Source organism: Electrophorus electricus, chromosome 3 (assembly GCF_041902795.1).
Source record: "Electrophorus electricus isolate QZ-2024a chromosome 3, ASM4190279v1, whole genome shotgun sequence".
Taxonomy (NCBI): Eukaryota; Metazoa; Chordata; class Actinopteri; order Gymnotiformes; family Gymnotidae; genus Electrophorus; species Electrophorus electricus.
The window spans coordinates 30057488-30082724 of record NC_137499.1 but is presented as its reverse complement, the minus strand read 5'-3'; the positions used below and the strand labels follow the sequence as shown (position 1 = coordinate 30082724).

Below are 25237 nucleotides of genomic sequence, written 5' to 3'. Positions count from 1 at the left end.
TTTTGAGTGCGCCCGGAAGTAATTTCATTGTAACAGGAAGGCAGATATTTAACGTTATATAGTAAAGATATGTCTCTAAAAATCGTTGTTAGCGTCTAGCTCTGATTAGATGACAGTTTGAAGATCAAAGACACTACTCAAGGAATATTCTTGCAGCTCTACCAACATTTTGTACAACTCATAAAAGCGCTCTTCGTTGGTCCACGGATCATATAATCAGTGTTTGCGTCTGGGATTTGATTACCATGGAATCGTTTCACTTAAAAAAAATCTATGGATTGTTTGACACAGGCAATATTTTTGTGTCCCACCACTAGAAAACACTTTATTATCTAGTGAGAATGTTAAGCAAATTTTGGAATACCCTCCCAGTGTAGCGAGAACTATGTTCGGATAGTTTATACTCAAACGTTCGAGCGTTAACTGAATTAGAAATGATGAGATTATAAAACTTGTAGACCTGTTGGTAACGACGTGGCTATGCCATACCATTAGGCTACGTGTTAGTTTGTCAGTCTCCTCCAATCGGCCTATAGTATGCGAGAAAATATTCAGAATGTATGTCTCATTTATTAGAATATTAGATGATTCTATTTATTAGAATATCGATGACATTCGTTCTAAATATTTACTAAGATAACGTAGCACATAATCCTATCGTTTCTATTGGTAGCTATGTCCGATCAATAACCCGCACTCTTAAATTAGTTTTAAAGTTTTCATAACTCACAGTTCTTATACCATAAGCATATACAGCTCTACACCTTATTTTCACGAGCGTGCTGTACAAATGTTAAATATCTGCCTTCCTTTTACAATAAAATGACTTATGGGCGCACTGAAAATTGTTTTACACATAAGCATAGTGAAACTCTGTTTACACACCAGTGAATGAATGTACATTTATATGCAAGTGCAAGTTAACATACGCAAATGTAAGTAGTAGGCTATTTATATGAAAATGTTTCATATGTATGCGCAAGTGTTTCCTAGGTATGTGCAAGTAGTGTGCGTGTGAACAAGTGTTTCACTGATTTCACCCTACATGGCCCCTCATGAACTGCTAATGAAATATTATACCAAATGTTTGTGTTTATATATCTCCATGGGTACTAAATGTCCCCACAAGGATAAGAATATCAGATTTGTTACCTTGTGGAAACCTTTAAAAATTGGTATTTTCATTTGAAAATCTAAAAGCAAAATTGAGGTGTAGCATTAGCTAAAGTAATCATGTCAATGGAAGGTCACTACTGTGTGTGTGTGTTCTTGTACTATAGTAAACATTTTATTAACTATATATACTCAATTGTACTGTACAACATTGTACTATAAATAAGTAAAATATTAATTACTACTATGCAAAAAAATGACAAATTAATGTTAACACATGAAGTTACATCAAATTTATTATCTACCAATGTACCTGCTAGGGAAAAAATAGATGTACTACTCCAAAAAGAGCAAACAGTTGTTTGGATAAGTGTTATCGAAAACAAGGGTTTCCAAATCCAACATGAGCCTGCAGCTCTTTGATCTCTTGTAGAAGTGGCTCTTCTGGTAAATTGAACTGTGAAGTACAGAAAAAAAAAAAATGTCCATAAGTTGTTTATTGTTTATTTATACAGCTAAGCCTTTCTGTATGCATTTGTTACATAATGGTTTTAGGTTTCCTTTTAACAAGTAATCACATTCAAATATATAACATATAGACATTCAAAGAGGATAGACCAACCTTTAAAGCATACTTGTATGACTGCTCAGCCTCCACTTTCCTTCCAGTCTGAAAAGGAAATGTAAACATATGTTAAGTAAACAATTTATTATATAATATCTATATTTAATTACTGACAGTCCTTCCTCTGTTGCTTACCTTTAAACAAACCAATGACAGGTAGCCCCAGACCTCTGGGTTCCCATTATCAAGAATGTTGGCTTCAGTCAGGGCATCCTCTGCCTCTGCCAGCTCCCCAAGCTAATTCCACAGCAGAAGCACGCACACGCACACGCACACACACGCACACGCACACACACACACACGCACACACACACACACGCACACACACACACACACACACACACACACACACACACACACACACTTAACTATGGGCCCAGTGCAGTGAGCCAAAGCAACAAGATGTAATTCAGATAGCCATATCACTATCAACAGAAATTCAAACGGAGTGCTAGAATTTATAGCCACAGATTTCCTTTGTCAATCTGGCACACTGGCTGGGCCAAAACTGACAAAACAGCAGACTGATTTATTTGTATCACATTTCTATCTGTGGAGTTCAGTTTTACTTCTGTGTTCAATCACCTCACATACCTGAATAATGAGACCTTGTCTTGGACAGTGGACAGTCTCAGGAGCAGCTGTACTAGACACAGTCACCCAGAGTCACTTTGTGACTTAAAAGGTTCAGAGGTGCTCATAGCTGCCTACCGATGCGCTACAGATGATAGTACCCACGTTTGTGACATCACTGTCCATTCTTTTGTGGATGAGGAAGTAATTAAGAACCTACCCTGTAGCAGGCGCTGCCCAGCCCTAGCCAAGTGAAACAGGACGGAGAGCTTCCACAGGCACGGAGGTATATGGGCTTGGCTTTTTCATACTATGAAGGATGTTAATCAGATCAAATATATAACAAAAGCTTTCAGTTGGGTTATGTTATAGGACATGTGGTGTAAACAGGGCCATCATCTCACCTCTCCACTCTGTAAGTAGATGGAGCCCAGTCGGATGTAGATATGATGTGTATCGGAAGCATCTGTCACAAAGTCCAGTGTTCTCTCATAGCACTTTTGAGCTTGATGATAGTCCTTCACCAAGTAGTACCAGTGACCATACAGGGCCCATATGTCTGGATTCTAGGTGCAACCCAAACAAAATGTACAAAATTGTCTACTTTCTTAAAGAAGAAAAAGCACTGATCTTAACCCAAGCTTTAAAGTTTACTTCAGCAATACAAAAATAAAATGGAATGCATTGCCTATTAGTTAGGTTTTCTGTTTTCAAAGGTAATATAGTCATTTGTATGGTGCTGCTCCATGGTGTGATAAAGTGGTCAACTTTCTGCACAGCTAAACAAAGAAATTTAAAAAGAACTTGAGCGTTCCAAAAAATACATGGAATTTCTGCCAAATTTCTAAACCTACAAGCTAAAAGTATAGCAAAAGTATAGCAGTGCCGTATTTAAAAGCTGACTGATTACCTTTAAAGAAGCAGGTGGTGCTAGTGAGCAGATCTGGCCTTTGTTATACCACTGAAATACTGTATGCATACTGTAAGTCACAAATTTCTTTACCATTTTTTACTCAATAGTTCCTTGTCCTTCTAACTGGACAAAAGTGGTCTTACTGCAAGCTTACTGACTTTATACATGGAAGACAGAGTGTATACCTGGATGTTGTCACTCAGGGCCTCCTGCAGACTAGCCCCAGCATTGCTGTACTCTCCTCGGAGCAGCTGCACATGGGCAAGGGCCAAATGATATGAGCTGCTTGGCCCCCCATCTGGACACAGCAGCTCTTGAGCCAAAGCCCTCTGGGCCATCTTGAGCACATACACAAAGTCAGTATATTGGTATCAGCATACAGTATACAAAGGGTAAATTATACCATTATTAATAAACACAGTAGGAGAAAGAGTTGTGATTCTGTAGGGCACAATTTACAGAGCAGTACTAAAGATTGAATGAACTCCCATACATAAATGTGGAATTTTCCGAGCTTTACTCGATCAACAAGTGTGATCAGGCAGCACATGCAATAGCAAAATAATTATAATAATGTGGAACAGTGTGTTGTGTAACTTGGGTGCTTACCTGTAATGCATAATTCCTCAGTAAAAACTTCACTGTCACCATATAGATGGTGGTGTTGAGTCTGGTGGTGGTATTATGTTGTAGCACAGTAGCTTTATCATCTGCATTTACTTTGTCACCCTCTTCTGGTTGAATCACGTGACTAGTCTGGATCCTGGCCTCTTCTGTTTCACCAAGCACTTCCACTGCTGCATCAGCAACACTGTTAGCTAAACTGTTAGACATCGGCGACATTCAGTTAGATATATGACTGGATGATGACACATTTTTTTGTTTGGCTTGTACTCCAGAGCGCAGGATTTTTAATGAAACGGTAACCTCAGTCATTGTTTCATTTATAGCCAAATTCCAATTACTTAAGAGTCCTCTGAATAAAGTAGGCTGTACAAATACAAAGCTTAAGTACATCTGAGCAGGGGAGCAAACAACAGTTCACCTGGTTTGTGTTCCTGGTCAGTTGGAGACTCTGTAGTGCCCACTTCCTCCTTCTCTTCATCCTGTGCGGGTGAGGAAGTATTGCCCGTTGGATCTGGTCCACACACAGGGCTTTTCTGCAGGGGAGCTCGCAGCTGCTTGGTGGCTTCCTGAAAGGCCATTTCTGCTTGGATGAAGTTCTCCTGGGCCAGGTAGAACAACCCTACACACAAGCAAAAGACACTAAGGTGTTTAATGATTTGTCACTCCTTATTTTAAGAGACAAATCAAAGAATTTCATTTGAAAGTGGAATTTCTCTCATCCTGATTTTACCAAACAAAGTCCAGGCAATTACGCTGCTGGGGTCGATACACGTGGCACCCTCGAGAAAGGTCCCAGCCTCCTCATACTGCTCGTTCATTTCTGACAGAATCCCACACATTAGCAAACTGCAAAGACAGCGCGACAAAAATAAGTGCCGATTTGAATGTCTTTCCAGGTACAGATCAACTTCCTAATGTGAATGTCCACTAAATCTACTGAAAGTCCTATATAGTTCAGGGCTACATGTAATCTATGTGCATGAGGAGGAGTTTTTATATAGGATGTTATGGCTAGCACCTACCTGGATACGTGTGATTGGTCAATGGACACAGCCGTACGAAAACACTCCTCGGCCTTTGAGTAGTCGGTTGTGAGCATGTAGAACACACCATAATCAAACCAGTGGGATGGATTGCTCCGATCTCGTGCTAGCCGCTGCAGAGAGTGAGACAGAGCTGCATAACCCAATGGTTCATCACATGAAAACATTAAGAAGCAAGAAGGGGGAGATGTACCTCCTTGTAATAGTGTGCGGCTAGCTTGTAATCCCCGTTTAGCTCTGCCTCCCTGGCAAAATGTATGAGTTGAGCACAGTCTAGCAGTGGCTGAGCTTGGACCTCCTGGACATCTGCTGTCAGGGTCTGAAAAAGAGTCAGAGTGAAGGGCTGACCCTCATCAGATGAAAGCTATACACTCTTCAAAAAGGACAAGCATGGCTGACACTGAGCAGCAGTTAGAGTGCCACTATGTCACATTTGTCTAAAGTTTTGTTAGCAGTAGCATCTTTGGGTGAAGTGTCTTTATGAGAGAAAGAAAGGACTTCTTTACAGCAGAGGGTGAACACTGAAGCGGTAGTGTACAGCAGCAGGTGAACACTGAAGCAGTAGTGTACAGCAGAGGGTGAACACTGAAGCGGTAGTGTACAGCAGAGGGTGAACACTGAAGCGTTAGTGTACAGCAGAGTGTGAACACTGAAGCGGTAGTGTACAGCAGAGGGTGAACACTGAAGCGGTAGTGTACAGCAGAGGGTGAACACTGAAGCGGTAGTGTACAGCAGAGGGTGAACACTGAAGCAGGCAGAAGCAAGCAGACTGCTCTGTTGCCTGGTCAGAACCTTGTTGAGTGCCACATGCATCTCATCCACCAGGAAAATGTAGAGTTGACTGAGAAATGCCTGCAGCTGCTCTGGCTCGGTGAACGCCTCGGTCCTCAGCATCTTCTCACGCACGATCCGCACCACCGAATACTGAGCATGCCAGTGCCACACACAGCAGGAAACCTTGTCACTCTACTCATATGTAATTCGTCTATTCCTTTGTGTTAGAAGTTGGGTAAAGCAACCAAATAAAATCAAACTCAAGTTCACTAGAGCAATATTTCCCTAAAAATTCCCTAAAAAATATTATTGATTGTTTTACAATTTAAATTTTTTATTTTTTGGGGGGTGGGTGACTGATATCTGTTTTTTTACTCTTGCACCATGTATAGTTATCCCAAGTGTTACTTATGTATATGCTGTAAATTGTGTTGTTGTCTTCTTGCCCTGTGTCTTTATCTTTATGTGTATTTATCCCATAGCTGAAATATCTTTGCACTCATGTGCTGCCAACATTATACTCTGCTGAGCAATTTCAATCATAGCAAAGCAAACTGCTTTACATAACAGGTACCAATTAAAGAAGTCGTTCATATTCTGATTTTGGTTACATAGCAAACCATAGTCTTATCCTCATTATCAATAATTGCTTATTTTCTTTGTGTAGTCATTAGGCCCCACCAGCTCACCTTCATCTGCTCCTTAAAGGCAAAATACTTCCCTGAGCAGTTAAGCTCTCCAAACAGCTGGCTCTTTCGCTGCTCTTGGGTGGTGGGATCCAGAGGTTCAGCTCCGGCGACAAACGCAGCTCCAAACATCTGCTGGTACTCCTCCAATACCTGTGCCGCCACACTTGCTATCTGGGCCTTGTACTCTTGCACTGCCTGCAAGAGTTTCAACACTGCTTACAAACTGCTCTGTCTCTGGTCACCAGGGGGGACCAATTTACCACAATGTGAAATCAAAATAGATTTTATATATATACACACACACACACACACACACACACACACACACACACACACACACACACACACACACACATATATATATATATAGTGTTTGTATGGGTGTGTGTGCATGTGTGAGTGTGTGTTACTCCTACTCTTTCTGCTCCGACTGGGCATCGGGGTAGTGAAGGCCTGGTGGGAATCAATTCCATCACTCTGTAGCATAAACATTCATTAAAATGTAAATGTACATTCATAAACTGATGAAAATAATGAAATATCATAAATTTGAATGAGAACGTTTATAAGATTCCATTTTACCGTTTTGCCAGCTCCTCTGGTGGCCTCTTTGGAATCAACGGTTTCTCCAAGGTAATTTCAATAATGATGTATGATCTTGAATCTGCATACATCTAGCATAATGATGCAGTTTCCCAATAAGTTTAAATGAGGCTCAGTGTAATGGACAAAGAGAATTCCAGATTTTGGATTTGTCTTAAATTAACTGACCTGTCCTTCCGCATTCATTTGCAGTTCAACATCTATCAGACTCTCAGCCTGGGCTGGTTTTCCCTGGGTACCTGTCTATAAAGAAAGAATATCAGTTGCCTCTTCTATGTTAATTTACCATATTGTCTGCTCTCCAGAAGACTGCGTTCACCAGACACCAATGTCATGAATGTTATGCACGGTGCCTAAGCAAAAATATTTGCCTGCTCATAAGGCTTGTTAATGAATTATAGCATAACATCATGAAAGAGAGAGAGGGAGAGAGAGTGGGCGAGCAAGTGTGTGTATGTTAGATAGAGTCTGCATGTGTGTGTGAGAGTGAGTGTGTGTCCGTGAATGTATGACGAGGCGTGGGTGAGAGAGAGAGAGAGAGAGAGAGAGAGAGAGAGAGAGAGAGAGAGAGAGAGAGAGTGAGAGTGTGTGTGTGTGTGTGTGTGTGTGTGTGTGTTTGTCTGGCAGGCAGCTGCAGCGTCAGATGTTCTGTTGGTGGAGTGGCTCTGTGCTCCTTCTGCCACTCTGTGTGTGTGTGTGTGTGTGTGTGTGTGGTAGTGCTGGTGGGGCGATAGGGGAGGTAGTGCTGCTTAGCTAATATGATGATGATTCACCCCTCTGCAATGAGGCCACCAATCTGCCGCTTGTAAAGCTAACTGCTTTGGGAAGCTAGCTCCTGCTGCATGTCCGAATCCAATAATAGGGGGACAGCAGACACTAAACCCAGTGTCACATGGGAGGCTGTAATTGGGCATCTGCATCTCCAGTCAGCTTAATGAAGGGATGCATTAAATCGTTTTTCTATTTATCCAGCATGATATGATTTTGCTTATCACATGCTTTTCAAAGCCACTTACAGCAGCACTGATATAGTCATTCCACTCCAACTTTCACTACAACTGGATACAAAGTGAAAAAAATATACAACTAGGTACATATTCATGGGCAACAAATTCCGATGACCTTCATGGTAATATATGCTGGACTACTGTTTATGAACCCTGCCTGCAGGACTGTTAAGATAAATTCTTGAAGTTGGGCTCTTGGAGCACTTTGAGGGCTCATAACTGTGCACATAATCTTTGTTAGATTGCTATGATAACTGAATAGTCAGTTCTGTAATGACTGATGACACACTGGATTACACACTGATGACAAACTGGATGACACATTTTGAAGTCTACAAAGACCATACAACAAGGCCCTTTCTAGTGAACTGGGAATTTGTATACAACCACAATAGCATATGCTAATGGATGTCCTGTAAAATGGTACCTTCTTGGGAGCTTCTCTGTTGTCCTTGCCTCCTCTCTGGGTGTCGATGACTTTACTGGGTGTAGCCTTGCAGGAGCTCATGGAGGAGGGGGGGCGGGGCCGGCCCTGGGCCGCTGGAGCCCTTATGCTCTCACGCAGAACACTCTTGGTCCTCTTGGTCTTCGGCAGTTTTGGGATTTACCATAAACAATGTGAGCCAAAGCAAGAATAACATCCCTTAGACACAATGCCAAGGGGGCAGAGTATAAATGATACATAAGCTTGCCAAGGAGTGAGGCAATAAACAGCAGGAAAAATGAGTTTTCATTAGCAGATGTGTTTTTAAGCATCAAACAGATCTGATGAGCAATTCACATGTAGTCTCCACATGTAGATAGTAATGAGACAAGTACATATAATGGGATGGCAGAGAAAAATTGCTCTTTTCTCACCTTCATGAAGAGGTCTGAGTCATAGAATGGGTGGAGGTAGTATGCCCCGTGGATATGTTTTACGCCAGGGTACAACAGTGGTGCCAAGTCCACATAGGCCACTCCATGAAAGGGAATCTGAATCTCATCCTCCGCTTGCTGTGTACATCAAAATCATAATGAGCTTTTAATCCTATTAGAGCTGTAGCAACCACTTATCTATGCAACACTGTTCACTAAAAAAGCAGAGCACAAAATTATTCTAGACTAGCACTTTTATTTGGAGAAGGCTGCTGAATGCTTCAAGCCTCATGTCTCTGTGCTCTGTCAGTCTGTATGATGATAACAGTAAATGGACACAGCATATTAAGAGACTGCTGCATAGTTCTTCCATGTTTGACAGACTGGTTGCTTTTCTTACGGGTTTGTCTTTGCCTGCTTTGCCTGCACCTAGTTTGGCACCTCCGGCCTGAGGAGCCCTCATGATCTCCACTGGCCACCATCTGCACTCGATGATCCTGCGGGTCAGACTGGGAGACGGGATCGGAGAGTGCTGTCATTAGAGGGAAAACTTTAAAATGCAAGAAGTAGTAGATTCTCTTGACATATCTGTTGGGCTCTTTAGCAAGTACCCCAAGCCCTGTTCCTGAAGTGCTAATCTCAGAGGTTAAGGTCCAACCTTAATCTAATTCACCTCATCCTCTTTATCAAGGACTTTAGGAGCCTCTACCTACTAGAGCAGTGGTAGCTCGGTGGTTAAGGTACTTGACTTGTAATCAGATGGTGGGTGGTTCAAGCTCCACCACTGCCAAATTGCTACTGTTGGCTCCCTGAGCAAGGCCCTTAACTCTCAATTGCTCAAGTTGTATTCAGTCATAATTGTAAGTTGCTTTGGATAAAAGTATCAGGTAAATGTAGAGCAAGGTGCAAATTGAAGGATCCCTTATGGGAGTTAAGTGGAGAGCCGTGGTCTCTAATATAAAGGACAATCATCACCATGCAGCTCCTTCGGCATCCATAAAGCAACGGTGCTCTGTGTCCCAGCTCACTCTTTTCCTGTTACACTCAGCTTCAGCTCGAAACTCCCTGTCCTGCCACACACACAGGTTATCAACCAGCCTGCAAGCACTGCCATATTGTACAATAGAAAGTCTTTTTTTCCTAGGTCACTCTAAATGGTTCAGCATACCTCTTCACTGTTCAGGTCTCCATCCTCCAAATCAGAGGGTTCACTTTCAATGTACACCCCAGGGATGAATTGGGCATCTGGGGCCAGGAGTGGGCCAAGGGGCCACTTTTTGGGTCGAGGTACTGGCTCTCTTTCGCCACTCATTTTTAATACACCATCGGAGAACAACAATATCTGTTCTCTCTGAAAGAGAAAATTATGTTTTGGGATAATCCTGACATAACTGCAAAACTATGAAACCATTTAGTGACTTAAATAGACATAGAAGAAGAGTTGGCTAATTAAAGGTTTTTCATGCAAACCTAAAAACATCCAAAATGGTACCCTTTTAAAAAGAAAGAAAATATTGCACTACATTGATGAGTTTCTAGAGGTTAGAATATGAAAGAGCATTGAAATTCCTGAAACTCTGCCATTTATTTATTCATTAGTGTAAACATGGGCCATAACATGATATGGGGTGTTCCTATGATACTAGCTGTTTCTTTCCTACCTCTGCCATGAGGGGGACTTGCATAGCAGCTACATAACTGGAAGGAGGACCAGGGCTCCAGACCTCAGGCACAGAGAAGGCTGTCTCCACAGTGACTGTTAACAGATTGGACTCTGAAAGCTGGGCATCTGAAAGCAAAGGCTCTTGAACACTGACCATGACTTCCAGTGTTGGCTGTGGAATGAGCATGCCAGTGGATCCAATATTAATTAAAATTTGGTAGAGTGAGAACTAGATCAGGAATCTGGGAATGTTTTTCTACCTTTAATATTCCTTTAATGAAATCAGCATCAATCCAGGATTATATTACCTTAATTCCTCTGTCCAATGAGTCAATCTCAGTAGGTAATCCTGGCAAAGGATGAAGTACCACAGTAGAAGAGAAGCTGCACTTCCCTAAAGTTCATATACACCACAATCTCTTCTAAATCGGCAGTCTAACAAAGCAGTACTAAAATCATTCAGCCCAAGCAGAGATAAACTCTGAATAAGAACTGGTGACTACCATTGAGCATGATTTTACAATTTAGGATAATCTATGCAAATGAGTTTGAAACTTTACAAAGTCAGTGTCTTTTAAAAAAGTACATTTATTATACTTACATGACTGTAGTGAGTAAATGCTAAGGTCTTACCATGCAACAGAGGGAGCAGGTCTACAACAGCCTGGCCCAAAACACAAGTTTTCTCCTCCTTTTGCTTCTTCTCCTTTGGTAAGATTTCAATTACCGTTACTGGTGAGTCCCAAAGACAAATATGTTTCTGTTAGCTCTGTCCTCAGGTCACACTTTTCAAATAGGGAAAATTAAGATTAGATCTGCATGTATAAACAAAACACTGTGATGATATTATTTCATACTTTTTTTTCATTTTTTATTTTATACCTAATCAATTCAAAGATACAGCTGCACAATTTCAGTGAAACGTTTGCACCTTGGACGTTGCTAAGGTTTGGAAGGATGCTCAAGAACATCAAAGAAATCAAGATCAACAAAAACGGTAAGCATGCATACACAGAACATGTTGCACATTTCTGCAAACTCAACTCTCAGATTGTTCAAATAACTAAGGCTGTTATAACCGTCTTTTGCAACATTCTATTGCTGAGGGCAATATTACATATGTTATACAGCATTAATTAGACTGTTGGCTAAAGTAAAGAGTGAAGGAACAAATGGATGGATGAAAGATTTACTTACAGACTATTTGATTGTTGGAGACCACGGAATTTATTGAAAAAAACCAGAATGACTTAGTAACTCACATATGACAGGTTTTTGTGCCAGGTCATCCAGAGTATGGGCTGATTCCGAACATTCAAAGCTGCAGAAGAAGTTGTAATTCACGCTCTCATCCACAGCCGCATCACACTTTTGTGAGTCTCCCAGTTGTGTCCCATTAAATTCAGCGCGGACAAAGTTGAGAAAAGGCTCGTTTTTATTGCCTCTCTGGAACTGCAGTAATGTAACGTTATAAAAATAGATTATATCGTTATAATCCAATTATTATAACGGAAAGATTTCTTGCCATCTAGCTAGCGTTAGGTTAGCAAACAAGTTGAATGATTAGTTGAAAGAAGCGTCAAGCTAGATGCTAATGTTGCATATAAACATTAAGGTTTCATACCAAATTATTTCCTCGTAACACAGTTACATGTACTGGAACGCCAACTGCTCCTTGATAAGGGTCCATGCTGAAAAAAAGTAGTTGAACCAAAGCAGTATAAAAACAGTTTAACAAAGAAGAAAAATCAAAATGTGTTCTTTTCTGTCACCCTCGTTGAAAAGCGTATACATGTTCCCATAGTAACCATACTTTGTCTCGCGAGGTGCTTACAGATCACGTTTAGTTTAGCTTCCGTTTGAGAGTACACGAGCAGATATTTACTAAGCTAGTGAGCTAAACAACTTTTATTTTCGCATTAAAACATAGCTCGACAACTATAAAAACGCTATTTAGAATTGTCGAGCTGAATCAGCAACAGTTTTGGGAAATAAGTATTCTGTGTTGGCCTGACACCAAGAGATTTTCTCTGTTTCTCTGGAGGCGGGTTAACCTGACGCTACTTGAAAAAGACTTGATTATCTTAACGCTAACTAACTAGCTATCTGAATTAGTCTAATCTAGGTTGATTGCCTGTGAAAGAAAACTGTCCTGTAATTATATAGGTTTTATGGATCGAGTAATTATTATTGATTGCAGTTAGCTAGCCAGCTGTTGCTACATTACTGTACATTTCCTTTGCTGATATGTCTGTTGAACTTATGAATGAAGCCATCAACATGTGCAAGGCAGAAGAGGCGAGGCTCAATGAAACGATCCAACAGTACAGGGACATTTTGCGCTCCATGTAAGTATATGTTAGCTTTTAGACCGCTATGCTTGTACATATTCTTTCGGGAATGTTCGTCGGGGGAAACAACTTTTAGATCATATTGAATGTATCTTGTTTTGTTCGTATTTTGCTAGGAAAATGCGTCTGAAGGGTAGTGAAACAGAAGAGTCATGCAGCTTTAACGTCAAAGATAATGGTAAAAGAGAACCTTACTGAAATGGAAAGTTCGCAATGCTAACCATGAGTTCATGGAGTCAGCTACGATTGCTGGCGTAGAACCTTTGCTTTTTGTTAGCTAGCTAGCTAAGTTGGCATTTTTGGCCAAACTTTCCCTTTAACCAACTAACTTTACCAGATTAACATATACATTATTTTACGCCTATGCATATGATAATTCTGCATATATCGTATAATAGTAAAACGCTATTAATTTTTCTTATTTTCCAGACATTCCACTGCAAGAGAAGCAAGAGATTGAGTTATTGGAGCAAGTTCTGAAAAAGGCACTGAAAGTTCGCTGCAGTTCTGCAGTGACCAGAGACAGTGGTGCAGATGGCCAAAAACAACACCATGCAGGCTTGAAGGGCAGCTGTACCACTGCCAGAAAGGTCTCCGTTAATGATGTGGATGAAAGAAAGCCGCAAAAGTCATCTTCTTGTAAAGTGCAAGAGAGCTGTCACCAGTATGGAGCATCGTTTAAAAACATTGCTGTCAAGGGGGCTGTTTGTAAGCGTCCTGCTCTGGTTAAGAGAGGAGCATCAGCTCGGCTTGCCGCCAAAGGGAAATGGTTGCCCACAACCTCTGCTTCAGCACAGGCTTCTGGAGTAGATGCCCAGAACAAATCATGTAAGAGTCGTTCCAGAGACTCCGTAATGGAGAAGGTCACCCTAAATCCACCTTCTCATGAACAGAGGACGTCTCTCTTAGACAAGAGGGAGTTAAAAACAAGACGTCCAATGTCATGTCCAAAAGAGCAATGGTAAGATTAACATCTGCTTTTAAAAAAACAAACAAACAAAAAAAACAGCTGCTTGTTGGAAACCCCCAAATAATGATTGATGTTTCTGTGTTTCAGGGTGCCTTCTCCTTTGTTACCTGTATGGAGAGCACAAAGGGCAAAAAAGGACAGGTCAGTTTTATATTCTGTTCTAAATAAGGTCGTTTTGGGCAAAAACCTGCATTCCTCTACTATCAGCACCAAGCTTCATTGTTATGCATTTTGCTCCATCTAAATACATAGAATATATGCTAATTTGCATCTCTTTCAATAGAATGTGGAACAAAGTTCTGAGCAGACACTCAATTCCTGTGCCAGAGAGAGACCTCTTTAAAGAGAGACTTATCAGCACTGTATCCTTACAAAAGTGGTACCAGATTAAAGGTTTGTTTTTTTTTGTTTTCAACTTTTCCTTTAAAGGTACTGCTTCACTTCAGAAATGTTAATCATTGCTAATCAGTCTTCAGAGGGGGCAATTGCAGGGCAGGTTGTCATAGCATCTTGGCACAACTGCTGGTGATCCCTGAGCACTGACATGGGAACCTTTGGTTTAAAAACAGATGTCAGTACAATGTCAGTAGCTAGTCAACAGTTTAGGAATTTTCTAATCATTAATCCAACTTTGCTTTAGACAATTAGCATTATGCAAGCATTATGCTATGGGGTAGTGGTTAAGGCGCTTGACTTCTCGTTGGGAGGTTGTTGGTTCAAGGCCCGCTGCTGTTGGGCCCCTGAGTAAGGCCCTTGAACCTCGGTTGCTCCTCTAAGTTTGGGCTGCCAGACAGTATCTTAGCCCTCACCCGTTGATGGCTTGGTAGTCAGCAGTGGTGTTCTGCACCTCTGTTCTCCTGTGTGACAACAATAACATTATGCTACTTAGGTTCTACTCCCCTCCCCAGCTGTATTTCCCTGTGGATATTTCCTTGAGTGGTACTGAGGCTTAAGTGAAGACTTTATATATTAATCTCAAGCAGTAGAGGGTGAAAAACAGACTAATTCTGAAGGACAGTTGACATGTCTGGGATCCTTAACCCTTTGTTTCACCAGTTCCCCATAGACCAACCCTCTACCCAGGCAGTAGTTGGGGCATCGGAGCTGGATACCCTCGTGCAACTGGGGCTAGACCTGGCTCACTGCTACCACGCTGAGCTCCAGGGCCACCAGCGTTTCGCAGCCTGTGCGTCGGGAAAGGATCCAGGTGCCAGATCTATGAAGAACAGACCGGGGGCGAGAGAGAGAGCGTTATTAAAGAGATTGAGAGATTATGGCAGAAGTGTGTAGGAGGAGAGACAGTGATATGAGCAGTGAGACCGTTGGGACTGATGTAATGTGAATTGCAGTTAAAGGTTTCAGACCCATCATTCAAAGAATAATTGATCTAAAGGTCCCGTTTTCTTTAAAGCCAGAGCAGTGATGTGTTGGGTATTCTGACAGGTACTGGAAAGCAGTGTTACCCCAGTGGTGACTTTCGCTCTCTCTTGTGCTTGTGTGCGCATACAGAAATGTCAATGGAGAGGGAGTATGAATCTCTGCTAATGCGGGAAGGTCTGGAAGGAATGATGGCTAAAGTCATTAAGCATGCCAACTACCTTAAAAAAGGTATGTAAAACACATTCTCTGATTGGGGATACAGACTCAGAATGGAGACAGTGGGTAGTGGTTCTGTATTTACAGTACATTGGGACAGGTAGGTGTGCAGTGTTGTCCCATGTTAGAATTTTTGTTCTTTGAGAGTGCAGCATTTTTTGTTCTGCCCATGCCTACTGACTACTGTCATAAACGTTTGACTTTCCAAACTGAAACAAGCCTCATTATTTGTTATTCTGGACCTTCTCTTAATTCCAAGGAAATTCCAGTAGATCCTGAGATGCATACATATGAGTTCCTACTATGTCATGAGGAATTGGTCATTATCACAGTGTATGCTTGCAATTATTCTTGCAATCCTGATTATCTTGGATGGAGGCCTACATTCCTAATAAGGCAATAGGAAAATGGAACTGGAACAAGACTTGCAATAAGATGTCTTTCTTCAGCCGGATCAAAAGTGCATCTTCCCATAATATTCTACATCCACTACCACAAATAAGTTGTTTATTTGTCCTGAATACTTTGTCCTGCTCCTTGAAATTATCTTGTTTCCCTCAGAGTGGGAGAGGGGGAATGAGCCCTGGTGGGGGCCACAGTGCACACTGCGCTGGAGAGGTGAGCGGGCCGAACCAGGCCGAGCCTGCCTGCCTCCTGTGCTGTCCTACAGCAGCCAAGCTGAGCTGGAGGAGCTGGCTGTGCTGCGACTCCGCGTCGACCAGCTGCGGCTGGAGATCCGCCTGCACCAGGTCAAGGGGGGGGGGGGGGTTCTTAGTTGAGATGCAGAGGTTGATGAAGGCTTGCACTCTTTATGTGGAGCATGATTTGGCACAGAGATTATTTATCCGGGAGTTAATTTGTTGTTTATGTATACATGAGCTTTTTTTTTTTTTTTTCCTTTTTCCAGTTTATACCCTGTCCAATGTCCCCAAATTGAACTAATTTTGAGCCCTTGTCCCCTATGACACATTGCTTTTAGGGGCTCTTTAAAGTAGGCTGTTTCATCCTCATGAGCACTGTAAAATATGATGGGGCCTCTGCTTTCCCACAAGAAATTCTTCCAAATGTATAGAAAACCAGGATGGCAAGTCTTGGCTTTTGATTTGTTTGAATACTATGGTATGTTCTTTGTTTTCTGCAGGCCATGTCTGATACTGTCAGCCCCTGTTTGATGCGCAGGCAGCCCTCAACTGGCAGTCCCAGTGCTACTGTGCTACGTGGGGCATATTCACTCCTTGCAGATGAGGGCACACGGTTTCCTGCCCTGGTTTTGGACTCCAAGCAAGATCAAACAAAGAAAGATGGCTTTGGTCCCATTGTCCACAGTGACCAAAAACCTTTTTAGAACCCTGAGAACTAATCCGAGGCCATCATCCTCAACCCCCAGTTAGAGAAGATTTTTGGTGTGTGCCATCGTCTGACGGATGTTTTCTCAAATGCCTCTTATCTGCTGTGTTAAGTACTGGGAATTTAGGGCCTGCAGCTGTTCCGATGAAGCACAAATAAAGCTGCCAGCTGGTCTTCCTTTAATAATTTTTTCTGTTTACTATTTTTTCCCCACCAAAAAAAAAAAAAAGCATTTCTTCAGAAAATGATTCGGCATCTTATTGAGGCTTTTTACTTCAAAAATATGAATTTCTCGCGAAGACATTGTCAATACGTGCTTTGGGTCATGTAGTGCTACATTTTCACCAGCAGGGAACACTGTTTGCCTTTTGTTGATATGAAAGTATAAAAGGTCTTTCTTGATTGTCTTGAGCATTCCTGTACTGCACATTTTTACTATTTTCCCTGCTTTTCCTTGTAGAGCATTTTTATTAAATAAGCAGTTTTTTTATACACTCTGTCCTTACAACCAGTATTCTTTGCTTTTGGTTTTATCCAAATTGAAAACTACAACTTTAAAAAGCCCAAGAGTTTCAGAAAACATGGCATATGCATGATTTGCCTGTAAGACATATATAGTACTTGTTAAAATAGGCACCATAAGCATTCATTATCTGTAAAAGATGTATGAGATTTATGAATTTAAATGTTTGATCAAAATTCAACAAAATGGCATTTTAAGTGATGGGTGAGGGTGACTATAAGCTGACGGGAAACAGGTCCCATTTGTGGGAGTCCCAGCCTCTGAGTCACCAAGATGGAACAACATTGGAGGTGTTTCTCACTGATCTGATCCTACACTTGGAGCACCACAGGGCATCTGTGTTCACAGCAAGTGAACACGTGCATTGTGGCAATCCTTAAATGTCGCCCATTATTACCTGAGTCCTTATAATCATATGCAATTCAAGAGCTATGTACATCTCCATGCAGGGTAGTTTAATAAGCTGCAACTCATTAACACAGTGAGTCATTGCATGGTTTGCAATCATTTGAAAGCCTGATTTGGCATCAGAGTATGTGGTGCAATCAATCCAATCCTGTCCCTGGCTTTGTACCAAGTACCAAGCTAGGGCACAGTCTGAGAAAGTGAGAATGCTGCTGTGTTGGGTATTGTAATGCACCGTGCCCACAGGCAAGCGGCACAAGCTGCTCCAGACCGGGGGGACAGGTGGTGCTGGGTTCCTGCAGCGTGGCCGTGGGTGGGTGCCCACCTCCAGCCCCCACACACTCCACACACTGACTCACCCGGGTACGTGTTCCAGGGAGCACTCCACCCAACTTGGCTTGACATGGGGGGGGGAAGCAAGAGAGAGCACAAGACAGGAGACAAACAACAGACGAGACCCACCCACCCATTCACACTCATGCACCCTGGGGCATCTGTTTTTGAGCTGTCAGACTAATACTTAGCATGCTTTTACTTTTGCCTCAGTCATTTGGTTTGGTTTGAAAAACATGAGGATAGGATGAGTCTGCTTTATATAGTATTAGTCTATAGGAAAATGCAGTTTGCCAGTTTCATGATGGCCATAGTGTTAGTCTTTAACAGCAACATATCACTTGGTGCTCTTGGCCGGCACGCAAGACAGAAATTACAACTTAAATACACTGTAAGGGCACATGTCATATGATTGCATATCTGACATGAAGATCGGTGTTTCTTGTCCAAAAAAAGAGGACTGCCAAATTCCAAACAGTTGAAGCCTTTCTCCACATGAATGTGTCACTCCCTAGTCCTATCCCTTCTAATAGCGTATGGCCCTCCTGTGATCGGACCACTTCCGTCTGCGGGACTAAACCTAGGGTTGCTGTGTTGTTTTACTCTGTAATTTGCTGCACACATTACTGCTTTCCTTCCTTCTCCTCCCTGTCCCTCTGCCACAGTCTCTAGCCCTGCCCTGCCATGTTGGGCAAATATATCTCCTGAGGAAACTGCTGGGAACAACCATTCATATAGCATCCTGGAGAAACATTTGGGCTTCAAGGAAAACATTGCACACGTAGTGGTAACTGATGCAGAATAAAGGCTAGGAGTGTAATGCTAATGTGATTGTGTTTACTTTCATGGTAAAACATGTTAGCATTTTTGGGTGATGTGTTTCTTTAGTATAATCCAGCAGCGAAGTAAAGTGCTGCTACTGAAAAAGGTCCTGGTAATTCACTCAGCCATCTGCTGTCATTCCTACCCACCCATCCCCCACCCTGCCCCCCCCCCCCCCCCCTCTCTGTACGTCACGCCGCCTCGTCTTGTCCACCTATCTCCCGCACTTTCTTCTTTTTTTAACCCTCCCACATGCCCAAGTCTTTGCTAGCTTGGACTTAAAGCCGCCGGCGTTGAGTCATCTCTGTCATCAATTAACCCTGCATTTGTGCACATCATTCGATTTCCCCCTTACTCGGTCGGCCATGCGGCAGGACTTCCCAGCCAAAGACTGCCTCCCACCACTGTGGTCTGGTCTGGAACCAGTTACCGAGGGAAGGAGGTGAACAACAGGCTTCTTGTCCTGCGCTTGCACTAAATGTCGAGGCCGTGTTAGTACTTTGCGCCGATGTACAAAAAGTACTTGGAAGCCACTTCATTAATGCAGGTTCACACAGGCTGTGAAATTTCAACCTATCGACTCACTTGAATATGTTTAAGTTTCATTTAAGCGCCTTCTGGTGCTGAGTCTTGCGCCTGACGGGGAGCTGCTCATAATAGCAGGAGAATGTGATCTTTTGTTACTATATCACCTTGTATCCTAAACCTGGACTTGTGTTACATCTCAGCTTGTATTACCAGAGTGCGCGATCGCAGCTATATTGTACATATACACAGGGACGTGGAGTATGACATGCATGTTAAAACAGCCATAACCTGGACGGATGCACATAGCCTCAACTTACACACGTGAGCTTTATCTCATAGGTGTTCTTCCTTCTATGTTTTCAGTCTGTAACTACACAGTACATAATTATCACTCATTGGAGGTGTAGTTATTTGTCAATACGGTCTTAATAAAACAAATGTAACAAATATAGTCATTTGTAGTTTACTTTTCATGCAACACCCCACCATCACTTCACTTTCCATGGATGTTTACTGCCATGTGAGTGTCACTGTGGCTCTGATTTGTGCCTTTGCATTGATTATCACCTTTATGGGGGCAAAAAAAGATCTGAGATTCCAGCCCAGAGAGGGTTGATGGAACTACACAAGTGTCCATATGGAGCCGCTTTGACAGGCATTTGGCAGTCCACCTTTGTACATTGCAGTGTGGGTTGGTGTGGGTATGTGGGTGTGTGTGTGAGGTATGGATGGATTCATTGGCCAAGCAGAAAGCATGCAGACCCCAGCCATGTGCTACCGTATTGAGGCAAGAGACGCAGCGAAGTATGCTCTCACATGGAATCCCCTGTGTTCAATACCAAGATAAAGTGAAAATGTGTTTGGGGATTTCAGTACTCGACACAATATTCTTTTTCATATAAAGCAATAAGTCTCTCATATGCCCTGCTGCATTGCTCTGGGATATAGTCGCTTACGGCAGGGACCCCCAAATAAGCCAGATCAAGGTGGAGGAGCCGTGACTTTGGAATGAATCCTCCCACCCTCCTCCTTCCTGCTCTCCCTCCACTCCGCAGCCCCCTGCTCAACCATTTGACGTCACACTTCAGCTGCAACCAATCAGCTGCTCCATCCTGCCCCCTCACTGCTCATTCACTCCGCCCCCTGCCATTGGCAGATTATATACCCACACGCAGCCCAGTTGGGAGAGCGCTCAGCATGCCTCTGCCGATTCACAATGCAGAGCACTGTAACACTGGACAGCAGAGAGAGGGGGGGACCGTGACTGGATTTCTGTCTTGCTGGATCACGTCCACCTCACGTCCTTGCTCTCCCCCCTCCGTCAGTTTAGGTCCAGATTTCGTCCGCTCTCCTCAAGCTAGTGCTGACTTCTAAAAGCGGCTGAGGAGATCCCTGCCTGGCTTCAGCCTCACAGCCTTCCAGCCTTTTACGATGGGTTGCACCACGGGGCACCTGGCTTGCCAGGCCCAGCCGCCTGCCGCCCCGGCCCCGGAGGGCTGCACCCAAGAAGGCGGAGGCAAAGTCCCTGAGGTGCTATCCTCCCTTGAGCGGCTCTCGCAGGCCACGGGAGGAATGGAGAAGTCCTGGTACCGCTGCATCTTCCCCTTCGGGATCATCTCGCTGGTGATTGGCGTGGCCGGCACCGGCGTAACATACACCTACAACGACCTCCCTCAGACCAAGGTGGTGTCGGTGGTTCTGCTGATCGCTGGGCTGCTCCTGGTGCTGATGGCCACCGCCTGCTGGACGGCCCACAAGAAAAAACGCCGGAAAAAGAAGGAGGCGGGCCCATTCAGCAGTGAGCAGTGTCCCCTCTGAGCAGAGACCTGACGGGGGAAGACACTCAGCAAAGACAGGGCAAGCACTCAGCTGCTAAGCTGCCTCGACTCTCTCCTTTTCCTCGTTGTTGTTCTGCAAGCTTTTCTTTCGGTCCAGGTTTGGTCCATATGTGCACTCGGGTGGCAGTGGGGCAAACAGTCAGTGAGCACAGATGAACTGAGGGACGCTGAGTTCAGGATACCCTGGAGGCCATGGGACAAGCATGCAGGCCGTGTGGGGCGTGCCGGAGTCATGCACACTGACCCTCAGCAGGTGTCTGGTATCAAAACAACTCAGCAGAGGACGTGCTCAGTCTCGCGCTCGCACGCACACATCGCCAGGACGCTTAACGCTGGCCAGTGTCAGCAGCGAGCCACTGCCGGAATCACTGCTGCCGTCAACACCGCCGGCAGTCCCCGGCATTCCTTTCCATTGGGGCCAAGTGCCTGTGCTCCACCCCTCACCCCCTACTTACCAGGGGTGAAGCAGAGCGCCAGAGAGGGCAATCGGACACTGCGAAAGAGGAGTGCAACTCTGTCACCGCACGTCATTCTCCTGTCTGTGACACCGGAGCAATGCGCAAGGTTTTTTATGCAGCGGGAGAGTGGAACCTGAGCTGAGGGCTCCGCTAGCCCTCGTGAATCAGGAGAGGGACAGGGCATTGGGCTAGAGAGATCGTGAATTCGTGTGTGTGTGTGTGTGTGTGTGTGCAGCTCGTGTGGACATATGTCTCTTGTATTTTGGTATGTTTGTGTGTAAGTGTTTGTGAGGAGCATAAAAGTATGAAGCCTGGAAGATGGAAGAGAGTGAGCGTAGCACCTGTTCTCCATCTACTTCCTCTGTCAGAGTGTGCAGATGTAGGACAGAGTGCAGTGCTTCATCCCTCAGCATGCTCATGCACTGTCTGCTAAATATCTGCTGCTTCACTCTGTGTGTGTGTGTGTATGCGCACCCCTAGTCAGGTTGTTTTTTAACTAAGTCGCTAAAGGACAGCAGAGAGGGTTGTGTTTGGAAAAAAAAAAAAAGACTAAGGTGGAATTTCTACTGAGACAAACTTTCAGTGACCAGCGGTCCAACGCCCTTTTGTTATGGGTCAGCCAGTGAAAAGTGAGCTGTGTCTCCAGAGATAAGCCTTCATTTCCTCTCTCGTTGAGCGGTGGGATTACTGCAAGACACCAGTTGTCAGAACTCTCTTAACAGTTTCCTCCCATCCAGTGCCTTGAGCAAGAAGGACTGAAGTGTGCTCTAGTACTTTAGCACCCCCTAGTCCCCCTTTTTCTGGCCTTCCCTTTCCACAAAGCCCGGTTACTGTGGCATTACGGACCCAAAGGAGCGGTACCGTCTCCCTCCGCTGCCCCTCTCTTCTGCTCCCCAGCTCATAAACCCCTGAGCACTGCGCAGTTTCACATCTTCATGGTGGAAATTCTGATCCTTATTCAATATCTGGGAGTCTCTCTGTTTGGAGAGAGATTTCCCTCTGCCAACTCAGCTGCTGACTGATACGAGGAACAGTGATGGATGGACAGGTGTATCGCTGTTAGCTTTTCCTAGCCATCACTATTTGTTACATACTGTGTGTGTGTGTTTGTGGGGGAACGAAAGAACCAATTTGTGAACTCTTGTGAATGCTGTTCATGGGTTTTGTAAAGAAGAGTCAAAGCCTGAGTAGCAGATGAACATAGTTGGCATAAGGGTGGTTATATACTGGAAATCATAATTTATTTAACCTTATTGTTGGTAGGAAAAGGGTTGCCTTCAGTAATTTGAGTTATTAACTCAAGAACTCAGTAACTGAAATTAAGGCCATTGTTGAGAGTAATCTTATCCCATGTGTAGGAACAGCGTTCCAAAAAGATGTGAGATTAATGCTTTAACTTTTGAGTGAAGTATTATTGATCAGTATGAAATTGATTGCATCTAATATTGGATTCAGTGCTTAACACATCTTTGTCTGTGCAGCAAGAGAAATGCAATGAGAGATTCAGTGGAGAGAAAGGTAACTAAGAATAGCATCGCTAAAGAAAGACATAATGTATACTTGAAACGGCAGTTATTTAAGCCTGTTTTTGTTCGTCTGTTCATGGTCATTTTTATAGAGAGTGTTTAATGCAGACAAGTGCTTCAGCTGAAACTGTAGAGGAGGTTAATTGTCCAAGGCTCCTTTTTCTGTGCCAAAATTCCAAGTTTCCCTGACATTTATCACAGTCATTTTTCACTAGTCATTTTTGGGCTCGAATGTAGTGCCTTGTTTGGACGTTAATTTTGTCAAATGCATTTAACACTGCCTCCGTGTTTTATTACAGAACATCTGAATGCTTTTCTTCCCCAAAACAAACTGCCCCTCCCTCCCCTCCACAGAGATATATTCACAGAACATCTCTTTCATCTCCAGTTCTTTACAAGATGGCCCCTGTGAATGCTGAGGCAAGCAGACAGAAATCTCCGCCCTTTGTCTTTCGAGAGTGGACAGCAAGCGGACGGCGCATGCCGCCGTGCCACGCGGATCGTGGCCTCTTAGCGCAGCCCCCGCGTGACGGACGCCCGCGAAATGTGTGCGTGTTAAACCGGCCGTGACACGGCGCGTATACACTCGGAACGAGGTTGACGTTGGGACCGGGTGTGGCGGACAGTGAGGAACAACCGATAAAACGCGAGAGGTTCGAGGAAACTATTTAGGACAGTCATCCGAGGAGGCTGTTTACGAAGAAGCAGCCGCGGTAGGATATCAGTGCATGAGTCATCACCGGCGACGTTAAATAAGTCTAAGAAATGCGCTTACAACGGCGGGTCGGTGGCCTACTATCTGGCCAGTAGGGGATGGTGAGTTTTATAAATGGCCGATATTCACCAAATGGCCTAGACTGTGGGTGAATGCGCGGAGGATACGCTGCGCTGTGTATCAGGTGTGTAGACAGCGCGGGTTGTGGAGGAGATGGGGCTCCGATTCTTGGGTGCTCCCCACAGCTGTGGCAGGCTGTGCTATTATTCCACAGGAGGTCCTAGTCTTCGGCACTCGGCCTGCCTTGCTCGGAACCAGGCAAGGCGACATAAAAGGACAAGAGCTGGGTACAATGCCAGAGGGAGGCAAGCAATTTCATTGGGAAAAAACGGATTGAAAGGAGCCAGCTGCGGAACGACTGGAATACAGACTCATTAGCGGCCCATGTCTCTCTCTGACTTGCTCTCATGTGCACCCACCCACCCACTCACTCAGTCAGTCAGTCCGTCCACCATAAACCATAATCGTGTACTTGCGTCGTTGCAAATGGATTCTTTCACTGTACACATGTATGCTTGTACTGTAGTCCGGGATACGCCGTTCCCCATGACATGTTCGTTTTGACACCCTATTGTAATGCTGAAGTAACAGAATTTGGTAACTGTTGTGTGTGACCTGTTTTATTCTGCTGATTAAAAACAAAGAAAGGGAAGATCTGCCTCTTTATACTGGAGGTATATATCTGATTGGGCATTATTGTGCCTATAAACTGCAGAATGTTGTCACTAGCTGGAGGCAATTATATGCCCAACATTGATCTGTATTGTATATAACAATGTAAATGCTAGTTATATATTTATATATTTATACTATATTTAAACAGATTTTGAACTACAAATATTACATTAAAGAAATGTCAAGTGAGGTTGCCTGTCTGCATTATTTGATAAAATGTAATAAATATAGTGATGCATTATAGTTTATTCAGTCATTAACTGAATTCTGAGAAAAAAACAAAAAACAGAATGAACTGTGTGATGCGTAGCAGGAAAGGCTTCCAACTTTCTGCTGCTTTCATCTATATTTAATGACTGCGCTATAAATGCCTGTAGAGTCAGTGTGAGGGTTCAAGCAGGAGGCGAACCTGCCTCTCTCTCACCATCCTGCATGTTACTAGAAAAAAAACCCCATATGCATTTCGGTCAGAGTGTGTTTTTGAAACTGTGGGATGGAGATGTTTAAATCGTTTATTGGATGGCCAAAGGGCCAGGGCATCAGGGCCGTGTGGTCCTTTTGTCAATCAACAAACAAACAAACAAACAAACAAACAAATAGAA

General features: G+C 43.6%; 3 protein-coding genes across 7 annotated transcripts; 2 read left to right on the top strand and 1 right to left on the bottom strand.

The window, feature by feature from the left end:
* Window positions 1-957: 957 nt before the first annotated feature.
* cfap70 (cilia and flagella associated protein 70) lies at window positions 958-12269 on the bottom strand. Of its 2 annotated transcripts, none has more exons than XM_027009144.3 (26): window positions 12113-12269; window positions 11751-11940; window positions 11122-11220; window positions 10797-10882; window positions 10487-10660; window positions 9994-10176; window positions 9801-9895; window positions 9226-9334; window positions 8826-8963; window positions 8395-8553; window positions 7129-7203; window positions 6940-7031; window positions 6774-6834; window positions 6358-6552; window positions 5687-5818; window positions 5088-5213; window positions 4874-5007; window positions 4582-4697; window positions 4270-4470; window positions 3834-4021; window positions 3410-3562; window positions 2716-2877; window positions 2532-2621; window positions 1874-1975; window positions 1736-1783; window positions 958-1570 (listed from the first exon to the last, which is right to left on the bottom strand). In XM_027009144.3, the coding sequence occupies exons 1-26, from the start codon at window positions 12176-12178 to the stop codon at window positions 1487-1489; spliced, it is 3258 nt and encodes a 1085-aa protein (XP_026864945.2). In that variant the 5' UTR covers window positions 12179-12269; the 3' UTR covers window positions 958-1486. The 2 variants fall into 2 exon arrangements, with proteins under 2 accessions (XP_026864945.2, XP_081567130.1); XM_081711004.1 differs by having other exon boundaries at window positions 10797-10837.
* A 64-nt stretch (window positions 12270-12333) lies between these two features.
* tedc2 (tubulin epsilon and delta complex 2) lies at window positions 12334-17244 on the top strand. Of its 3 annotated transcripts, XM_027009090.3 has the most exons (9): window positions 12334-12836; window positions 12956-13017; window positions 13269-13800; window positions 13897-13950; window positions 14093-14171; window positions 14866-15016; window positions 15319-15417; window positions 15967-16154; window positions 16547-17244. In XM_027009090.3, exons 1-9 carry the CDS (start codon window positions 12736-12738, stop codon window positions 16748-16750), a joined length of 1470 nt encoding a protein of 489 aa, XP_026864891.3. In that variant the 5' UTR covers window positions 12334-12735; the 3' UTR covers window positions 16751-17244. The 3 variants fall into 3 exon arrangements, with proteins under 3 accessions (XP_026864891.3, XP_081567128.1, XP_081567129.1); XM_081711002.1 differs by lacking the exon at window positions 12956-13017; XM_081711003.1 differs by lacking the exon at window positions 14866-15016 and having other exon boundaries at window positions 14093-14202.
* A 3318-nt stretch (window positions 17245-20562) lies between these two features.
* On the top strand, window positions 20563-24824 carry LOC145656990 (transmembrane protein 100). 2 transcript variants are annotated; one of them, XM_081711001.1, is made up of 2 exons: window positions 20563-21765; window positions 23574-24824. In XM_081711001.1, exon 1 carries the CDS (start codon window positions 20795-20797, stop codon window positions 21179-21181), a length of 387 nt encoding a protein of 128 aa, XP_081567127.1. In that variant the 5' UTR covers window positions 20563-20794; the 3' UTR covers window positions 21182-21765; window positions 23574-24824. The 2 variants fall into 2 exon arrangements, with proteins under 2 accessions (XP_081567127.1, XP_081567126.1); XM_081711000.1 differs by having other exon boundaries at window positions 20563-23177.
* The last annotated feature ends 413 nt before the right edge of the window (window positions 24825-25237 follow it).